A 10,495-nucleotide genomic window follows, 5' to 3' on the forward strand; every position below is an offset into this window, starting at 1 on the left:
AATCTTATCTTATCTTATCTTATCGTTAGGGGTCCTTGCGGATACACTTCGACCCGTAGGGATCTTTTGTGTAATTACCCCTCCTTCGCACTTACTCTATTGCCTTTATCACCTCGTCCATAAATTGGATGATTTGACGTAGCGGTAGTGCCTTAAAGTCTCCTGGTGCGGGTATCCGTCGCCAAAGAGTCTCATTCTTGATCTGGCGAGGCGTCACATTCACACATAATGTGTTCCATTGTTTTCTTCCTCGCCACATATTCTACAGACTTCATTGTCCTGTAGTCCCATCTTTACTAGTGTTTAGTATTGAAGTGACCTGTGAATGCCCCGACGATATGTCGGAGTTGTTTCCTACTGAGTGTCCAGAGTTTTTTAGTCCAGCTTGTGCTGACATTTTCGATGAATCGTTTTGAATGCTTTAGACCTTCCAGTGTTTTCCACTCTTGTTGGTGTTTAAGTTTGGTATGGTCGTTTATGGCATTCTTCATGGTTCCCTGTGAGAGTCCCACATACGGCTCGGGCCCTATGTTTTGTTCATTGACCCTTCCCTTGCTAGCTCATCTGCTTTTTCATTTCCGATGAAGCCTTTGTGTCCTGGGATCCAAACCAGTCTCACTCTATTGCGTCTGCCAAGCTTGTTTAGTGCTTGTACTCCATTATAGATCAGTCTTGAGTCAACCTTTGGCGATGTGAGCGCCTTTAGGGCTGCTTGACTGTCACTGAGTATATAGATGGTTTTTCCCTTACCTTCCTATCTATATTCTCCTGTGCACAGGCGATAATTGCATACGTCTCTGCTTGAAAGACAGTTGCATAATTTCCCATGCTTACGCTACTGTTAAAGTCCTTGGCATGAATGCCGGCTCCTGTACCGGATTTCATTTTAGATCCATCCGTGTACCATGAATTTTCACTGCCTTCCGCAGTGTCAGTCCTTCTGCCCATTCAGCCCTTGTGGGAACATGAACCTTGAAGTTCCTTCGGAATATGTACTTTGGTTGCATTTTGTCGCAACCATCGCCATTATACTATCAAGGTATTCGTTTTGTTCCATTTTAGTGTGCTTTGTCCTTGGAGCGGAATCGTTCCACAGGCCGTACATTTTCATTCTGTGCAACGACTTCCGCGCTTCGGATTCTATAGCAATATGCAGTGGTGGTAAGTCCAGTAAGACTTCCATTGCTGCTGTCGGCGTTGTTTTGAACGCCCCTGTGATAGCCATGCAGGCCATTCTCTGGATTTTTGCCAGTAGATTCCTACATGTGCTTAGTTGTGCCCTAGGCCACCAGGCGAGGCACCCATACAGTATGATGGGTCTCACCATTATGGTGTAGATCCATCTCAGTACTTTTGGGTTCAGTCCCCATGTTTTTCCATATGCGGATCTACACATGCCAAAAACTCTCGTCGCTTTGGTCACTGTGTATTCCACCTGTTTTTCCAGTTAAGTCCTTTATCAAGGATTATTCCAAGATATTTTACTTCATTGGAAAGTCTTAGTTCCCTGTCATACATTCTTAAAGTCTGTATGCTTTTTAGGTCCCTTTTTCTGGTAAATGGTATTACCACCGTTTTGCTCGGATTTATGGAGAGGTGATATTCTTTGCACCACCTCTCTACTTTGTTTAGAGCTACGTTCATGATTCCCGATACTGTGTTTGGGATTTCCCATTGACAAGTATTACTAGGTCATCTGCATAACCCACTGTTTGTACTGGGCCTGTGTTGAGATCCTCTAGTAGCGAGTTTATCACCAAGCTCCATAGCGTGGGCGATAAAACCCCTCCTTGAGGGCATCCTTTTGTGGCTGTGGCTGATAATTCTTCTCCTAGCAAGGTTGAAGTTATCAGTCTGCTGTTGAGCATTCTTTCCATCCATCTGCAGATAGTGGGTTCAATGCCATGTCTATCCGCAGCAGTTTTGATGGCATGATACGTTGTACGATCAAATGCTCCTTCCACGTCCAGAAACGCAGCCAGGCAGAGCTCTTTATTCTCTATTGCCTGTTCCGCTTTGCTTACTACCAGGTGTATCGCTGATTCTGTCGACTTCCCCGGTTGGTAGGCGCATTGCATTTTATGCAGTGGATGCCGTTTTAGCGGTCCGTCCCTTATGTATCTGTCAACCAATTTTTCCAATGTTTTCAGGAGAATGATGACAGGCTTATTGGCCTATATGATTTGGCATCATTATAATCTGCCTTACCAGGTTTTGGAAGGTAGATTACCTTAACTTGTCTCCACACACGCGGTACGTGTCCGAAGGCTAGGCATGCTCTGTACAATCTACTAAGATGTGGTATAAGTACATTAGCTCCTTCTTGTAGTAGAACTGGATAAACACCATCTGGTCCTGGTGTTTTATAAGGGCGAAAGGTGGACAAAGCCCACTTTAACTTATCGTGATCTACTACTTTTTTGGCAGTATCCCAATTGTGCCTTGTGGTAGTGCCCACTTGTTCAGCAGCACTGATTGAGTTACTATCGGTTCTGCTCTGATGTATAATAGAGCCTGGGAAATGTGTCTCATACATTATTTTTAGTGTCTCTATGCCTGTCTCCGTCACGTTCCCATCTTTCCCCTTTATGGTAGTTAATGGGACCGATCTGGTTGTAGCTAGAGCCTTCGTGAGCCTCATTCCTTCTGGTATTGAACCTATTTGGTCGCAGTGGTCTTTCCATGCTTTCCTTTTTGCTTTTCTCACAGCTTTATTGTATTCTGTGAGCTTTTTTGCATAGGTCTCAAAGTTTTTTGAAGCCTTTGCATCATTGAAGATCGCCCTGGTTTCTTTCCTGAGTCTCGCGATATCAGGGTTCCACCATGGGACTTTCTTTGCCCCAGTCTTTTTTTCCGGGCAGTTATTAGTCCAAGCATTATTGATGGCTCGGACTATGTTGTCCGCTTCAAACTCGATGTCTATTATAGAATTGAGCTTACCTTTAGGGTCACCTAGTTCCACTTTTAGATCTTTCTTAAAAGACAACCAGTCCGTGTTCCTAGGGTTCCTTTTAAGCACAGTTTTTATTGGTTCGTTAATTCTGTACCTAAAGCATATATACCTGTGATCCGATAAAGTTGTTTCATTGGATACATGCCATTTCGTAATGTTCCTACATATATTGTTAGTAGCCAACGTCACATCAATAACCTCACCTCTTTTTGCGTTAACAAATGTTGGGTCATTGCCTTTATTCATAATTTGTAAAGAAGAGCTCACCAGAAAATCCAGTAACTTCTCTCCTCTTTTGTTGACGTCCGAGCTCCCCCAGATGACATGGTGAGCATTAGCGTCACAGCCAATAATTAGGCCGGTGTTCGCCTTGCTGCTGTTCTCGACAAGACTCCGGAGTAGTGGTGTGATCGGGTCCGTCGCTTCATAGGGAAGGTAGGCAGATGAGAAAATAAGGGCCTTACCTTCCCCTCCCTAGGATCTTGATGGTTGTAAGATCCCTGGAACAGAAAGCATTCAAGGGCATGGCATTGATGCCGTTTCTGACATATATGCACGTCCTCATATCGTTATTTTCGGAACAGGAGTGAAATAATATGCCTCCCGTTCCGCCTAAGCCTCTTATTTCTCCTTTATATACATAAGGTTCTTGTATCAAGGCGATATCGAATTGCTCACTTTTTAACTGTTTTGCTAAAATTGCAGTAGCAGCCTTATTGTGTTGTAAATTAATTTGTACGCACCTTAGACCATCCATGTTGGGCCTCTTAATTTTTCTTGGGCATGCTGAGGTCAGCAGCCCTTTCCTGCGGCTCCTCTTGAGATGCAGGGGATGTGGGTCCGTCCAGATATAGCTCTGACAGAGCGCGCAGATCAGCCAGGGAAATCTGAGACGAGGTCACAGAAGATCCCCCGACCCCACGCACCCCGTCAGCCCCACTGTCCGACCCCACATCCTCTACCTCCATCACCACCGCCGCCCCCACCTCAGCTTCGCCTGGGACCGCCTGGGCACCAACCGAGTGTATCTCGGCTACACCAGAACTAGCCTCGGTGTCACCGGGAGCCACTTTGGCATCACCGGGAGCTTCCTTGGCGTGCTCAGGGTTCACCTCAACACCATCGGCAGCAGCACCAGCTATCCCAGGGTTAGCTTTGGCTTTGCCGCGAGCAGTACTCTGATCGTCGCCACCCCCTCCAAGCGTCTTCTCCGCGTCATCCAGAAGCTTGAAGGAGCTGACGTCGATCCCAGAGTGTAGACAGTAGCCGGCTTCCTTAATGACTTCAGCCGACTCCCGGTCCATCAATATGATGCGCCGGGCGCTGGCTTCCGCCACTATGGTGTCAACCACTTTCCACTGCTCCGTATGCAGCCTCGGGTTGAAGCGCTGCAGCAGCCGCAGCAGCGTCCTGCTGTCCTGTACTCCAACGATCTTCGTCTTCCATGCCATTTTGACCGGCTTCGGAAGATCCCTGGCGTACACGACTTTCAGGCTCATCCCAGCAATTTCACCCTCCCCAATTGCTGAGCTGAGCCATGCAAAGGACTCTGCGTTATTGCAGCCAACATGCAGTGCCCCTCCCACGATGTTGCCGAAGGTCAACTGTGGAAGCGGGTCGGGGGCATCCAGCAGGCGTGTGATCACAGCCTCCTGTATGGCCCCGACATGCCCCATCAGGACTCGTTCGGCCGGAAAGTCCACCGGACAATGGCAGCCCTCTCACCCGCCAAAATCTCCGCATACGACTCCGCCACCTTCGTCCTTTTGGAGTCTCTAGCAGATTGAGAAGGTCCGCCAGTTGTCGCCAGTGGCCTTTTTTGCGGTGCAGGATTTCCTGTGGGCGCTGCCGGGGTTCCACCTTCAGACGAGCTGTCTTCCAGGGGTCCCAACGCTCTCAGGATTTCCTTCGCCCTCCTCTTCCTCCTGCTCATCTTCGTCCAACCCTCGTAGGAAGGCGCGCTCGTACCCGTAGGTGTTTGCGCTCCCTCCCCAGAGGCCGGATTCGTGCTGAACCGGATTTGTTGTGTGGGCCACCGCCTTCCTGCTACTAGGCGCAGTTACGCGTTTCCCCTTACCGGCAACGACACAGGTCGACCCCTTTGCAGGGGGAACTGTGCGCCCTCTCTTCGACCCTTCGGGAAGAGGTCGGGCTGTACCTTTTGGGGGAGCAGCGCCACCGCACTTTTCGCCCTTCGTTCGATGCGCCTTGACACCAGTGCCACGCGCCTTAGTGAACCCAACGGGTCCCTTTTTAGAACTGGGTCCGGCTCCCGCGTCTCTGTCAGTGACAGGGACACGTCGCACCTTTCCACAGTCTTTTTTGCCTCATCCCCTACGGGTCCGGCCTCCCTACTCTTCGTACAACAACTTTTGGAGTCCATGAATCCTCGGTTGTTCTTCGTCCCGCTGGCTCCCCACCCTCCACGGAGCCCTCAACTGGGGATGGTTTGACCCACCAGGGCTACCAGCAGGATATAGGTTCCAAAGTGGGCTGCCAGATGAGTCCGCACGTTGCCTCCCCCGCAGCAGCTTGTTGTGGACTGCATTGGGTTTGTGCCTCGCCGACTACCGACCTCCGCACCCCAGAACCCTCGCCCGCATCCAGTCTACTGGATACGACAGCCGATTGATCGTGACTGGCTAGGTCCCGACCGCCCGTGTGAGATGAATCCCGAGCCAAAGTGGCGTGTTGCCTTCTGAGGGCGACGACCCCCGTCAAGCTCAACCTACCAGGATCTCGTTCTCCATCCGTACGGGTCCCCGCGCACGGCACAAACACGCAGGTGGCATTCTACCACTTCATATCCTATTATTTCGGATATGAAGCCCGCGGCGACAGGCCACGTCATCGCCTGCAGCTGGTTGTACGGGATAAATGGGATGGAGGGTAGCTGATGTTCCAGGATGCGACTGTTTGTTTTGGTTCTACCTGCTTCCTACGGCAGAATCAGGCAGTTAACGGGCGGCAACCACGGGAAGGAGTCCAAACAGTCTTGCGGGGATGTCATTGCAACTGTGAGCTCCACCCCAGACCATTCGCCAAGTTAACCGCCGGACAGGCAATTAATATAGGGGCAGACCCGATCCAGTTGGCGACCGGTCGCAAACTAACACTGGACAAACCTGACCCCGCAGGCTTTATCAGGTTATTAAACTAACTTTTTGCCAAAATTTCATCCAAAATCTGTCCAACTTAGCGGTAAGAAGTAGCAACATACTTCACTTCAACTCACTCACTCACAAACTTTCACATTTATAATATCTGTAAGATAAGAGATAAGATAAGATTAGTAAGGCTACTATGCTACTTATATGAGTAGATGAAGCAGTTTATCAATCGCTATTCCAACAGTTGTGGATTGAAACACGCGTTTGTAAACATGTCGTAACTTTTATCCCGAAAAAATAAGCTTAATCCCGAGGGCGAGCGATAAACGAAATTCTTCCGCAGACGAGTCGCGGCAACGGCTAATATTTTATCTTCATCTATCATACTTAGCCTGTTATTAATGCCCCACTGCTGGCATAGGCCGCTAGCCTCACATCTCCCTATCCAAGCTATATTTGGCCATCGCTCCATTCCGCGTCCTGAGCCTAAGGCAAAGCACAATCCACACAAAAGAGACGTGGGATAGGAGCGTGTCGCAGTCGCGGCCGTCCCCTTAAATCGTCCTACTAAGGGGCTGTTTTCACCATCCATTGATTAGCGTAACCGACGTTAAATGTGATGCCGTCTCCGTCGATTCGAACAAAACAAATAGAGACGGCATTCACACCTAACCGCCAGTTAACACTAATCAATAGATGGTGATTAGCCCTGAATGATATAGAAACGTCGCGAACCAAAGCAGACAGAAGAGACGAGGCGGAGACGCCCTCGCCTCTTGTCCGCCCCGTCTTTACGCGCTTTCGTCCCACGTCTCTTCTGTGTGGCTGGCGCCTTATTGTCTTTTTTTTTATACGACTGGAGGGCAAACGAGCAAGTGGGTCTTCTGATGTAAGAGATCACCACCGCCCATAAACATCTGCAACACCGGGTATTGCAGACGCGTTGCCAACCTAGAGGCCTAAGATTGGATACCTCATGTGCCAGTAATTTCACCGGCTGTTCTTACTCTCCACGCCGAAACACAACAGTGCAAGCACTGCTGCTTCACGGCAGGATTAGCGAGCAAGATGGTTGTAGCAATCCGGGCGGACCTTGCACAAGGTCCTACCACTGCAACACGTCTAACTCACTTCGAATCACAATCGTTCACCACTTCCTTCTAGCACACGGTGTAAGATGAGGTTAGAAAGAGATGGTGAAAGCGATCGCGAACGTCAGCGCGTAAGACTTAGGTCTTGTAAGAAATATGTAATCTTCAAAACTTTGCCTGATAAAACAGTTAGTGGCCAAAAAAAAAATACGTAAAGTAATTCGCGATACCAGTGTACGATGAGTTCGTAGCGATAAGGTTTATTATCTAAATTGTTTGATATTCTAATACGGAATACCTAAAGAGAGATTACCTAACCAATAGAGAGGAAATGGAAACGTCAAAAATACGTCTCAAACCGACCGTTGTCGTTGTGCTGAACTGAAAAATGGCGGCTTACAGAAAATAAGTATTAAGGTAAATATTATGATAAAGTAAGTCATTTTCATAACTAACATGGCTTTATTCTATGAAGGAATAAAAAAAAAAACAGTTAGTATAGACGGAGGTACGTTAAGCACCGAGACACTAAATTACTGCCAAATTAAACTTATCTGTGGCAACTGATATTTTGTTCAAGTCAAGTTTGGGATTGTTTCATAACTATTTGAGCCAATCACAAGCAAGAATATAACGTCAAACGATCTCACGGTACTAAACGCCATCGTCTAATTTTTTTTAAATATAGCTCCATCGATATTATCGATGATTCCACTATGTCGCGGCTGATAAAAGAGTTGTTAGCTGTTTTAGGATAGTTAATACCAACGCTATCTAGCGATCAATATTAGCGCCACCTGTCAAAAGACCTTCATTGGATAGCTCTTGTTAACTCTGTCTGTTAGTTACTCCATGGTTTTTGTATCTATTTAACTTAGTCGTACGACAAGGGAAGTTTGCACTGATACCACAAGTATCACCTAGGTATAAAGGTACAGGCGTAGTAGGTTATCAACTTAATGAGTAATGTTATGACTATAATAATCAATTCATTATCGTAATGTTTAATTCTGAATAAGTTATAATCACGCTTTAATTACACTCACTTGAACGATTTCTTTATGAAATATGTTGCTTTATAAAGGAATTAGTAATTTTTATGGATATTGTAACGGATAACTCGCGTCTTAAATCGAGTTTAGCTCGTCATGTTTCGGGCTATTTCGTAGCCCTTCTTCATAGGAGCACGCGACTCGCGGCTGCCGCAACACGCGCCACCGCTCTGCTCGCACGACTGCCCGACGAAACTAACACCGGCACACAACTACCTTCATTTTTATCGTAATTTTTATTACAATAAAAATAATATAATAGTAATATAATAATGTAAGTAGGTAGGTACTGTAGTGTAATATATTTTTAATATTTTTATTAATAGTTTTTGCCCGCGATTCTGTCCGCAAAAAAATCATTTATCGCTAATCTGCGGGAACTAGGCAATTTTACAGGATACAAAACTCTGTATCTTCATAACCGGTAAATTTTCGGCACAATTTTCCTTGCCATCCTAAACTCGGCTTTATGCTGCCGTATCCTGGATTTGATCCAATGCAGACGTGTGAGAGGCCATAAGTCAAAATAATAGGCGAACACACCAAGACTTTCTAATTAGCTGACTGACACCGTTAAACAAACCTTTGTTTTCTCAAACATCACATGAATATTGACGTTGTGTTTACAAATAATAGGCTGAGAAGTATTCGCGCTGCAGGCGCTGCGGTTCGGGCAGCCTGCGCGCGGTCACTAGCGGCCTGCAAAGAGATTTCATACAACCTTGCAGGCCGCTGGCCGGCAATGGCGACCGTCTTTTGTTTCAACGCGCGCTCTGCGCAACACCGCCCGCGCCGCCCGCCGCCAGCAGCCAGCATGACGCGCGCGCACACAAGCAGGGCGATCAGACTAGCGTCCCGCCAACTTGATTCTTGGTTTTGTTATTTTATGTCATGTTTGAGTAAAGCACTATACAAGCCTCGCAGAAACGGGGATTGCCGGCCTCTACAGTAATGTACTATTACTCTTTCCAACAGCTGGCAGCTCTCGCGAAGAAAGTGGACATGACGGAGCGGCAAGTGGAGCGGTGGTGGCGCCTGCGCCGATCCCAGGACAAGCCCACGACCCTCGTCAAGTTCTGCGAGAACGCGTGGAAGTGCACGTTCTACGTCTGCAACTTCGTCTTCGGCATCCTCATACTGTGGGACAAGCCGTGGCTCTGGGACATCGACCAGGCTTACATCGGGTATCCGCATCAGGTTAGTGCCGCAATCACGTAGCCAAGTAGGTGCTTATGGGTCATTCAACGTGTAGCTGGTTGCCATGGTAACGTCTCCTGGGTCACCTATTAAAAGTATGATTTTATGGGGTGCAAATCCAGTTAGATCCAAAGTTAGGATTTGTGACAGTTTTAATTTAAGGCAATTTCTACATGGCTCATTCTAAGCATGCTTTTAGTACATTGCAAATATTTTTTAAGCAAAGAAATTGTGTCACTGATGTCTCTTGAGTTACGGGGACACTAAAAAGTTGATTGACCCTTATGCACAAAGCGTAGGGCACAGGGGGCATCCATTCATTACGTTAAATCTAAAAATAATATTTTTTAAGAATCTAATAAATTTATGAAAAAAAAACGCGATATTGCCGAGACTATCCTCTCCCCACCCCACGTGAGATTGGGTGAGGTTTGGCTCGACCCCCCCTCCTCCTTCCCTAATCTCAGGTGAGATTTTTCTAAACGTATATTTTTAATGTAAATAAGTTAATCTGTGCTTTGTGAGTAATTGTGAGTTTTAGAATATCTTTAAATGCAGTTTGATTATTTTAAAAATAAAAGAATGTTTCCTTTAAGTAAAATTAACTAACTAACTAAAGATTTAAGACTACCTCTAGCGTCCACCAATTTTTCCAACCTGTATAATATTTTCAGAGATAAAGTTGAAAAAAGGGTTAAAATCAAAAGATTTGTGCTACAGTATTTTCCGAAAGCGCTTTAAATTATCTATCTGTGTTCAATACAGGTTTTTTTTAATGATAAACTGCGATGCTTATCAGATCGCGCTGACGGCAAACGCTGCATTAAGGCAAAACAATCGCTATTATCACAACGAGGATCGGAAAGCAGTAAAAGTAAATAATTTAATACGAAGTTATTTTATACGGCCTCGTTCTCGTTTGCTTACTGATATTGCAGGCTGCAGGGCTACTACGAAACTCGAAACTAGAAGTTCGTGTCGTGCGGTCCCTCTGACACTTATATTTAATACGAGAGCGAGAGGGACGGTACGATACGAACTTCTAGTTTCGAGTGTTGTAGTAGCCCTGCTGTTGTAATGCCGCCACGAAAA

At 46.5% G+C, this 10,495-nt stretch overlaps 1 protein-coding gene across 1 annotated transcript; it reads right to left on the minus strand.

Moving 5' to 3' along the window:
- Positions 1–3,420: 3,420 nt before the first annotated feature.
- On the minus strand, positions 3,421–4,653 carry LOC141427026 (uncharacterized). Its single transcript, XM_074086251.1, has 2 exons — positions 3,697–4,653; positions 3,421–3,453 (listed from the first exon to the last, which is right to left on the minus strand). Exon 1 carries the CDS (start codon positions 4,627–4,629, stop codon positions 3,721–3,723), a length of 909 nt encoding a protein of 302 aa, XP_073942352.1. The 5' UTR covers positions 4,630–4,653; the 3' UTR covers positions 3,421–3,453; positions 3,697–3,720.
- Positions 4,654–10,495: the final 5,842 nt, after the last annotated feature.

Source organism: Choristoneura fumiferana, chromosome 4 (assembly GCF_025370935.1).
Source record: "Choristoneura fumiferana chromosome 4, NRCan_CFum_1, whole genome shotgun sequence".
In the NCBI taxonomy this organism is placed as follows: Eukaryota; Metazoa; Arthropoda; class Insecta; order Lepidoptera; family Tortricidae; genus Choristoneura; species Choristoneura fumiferana.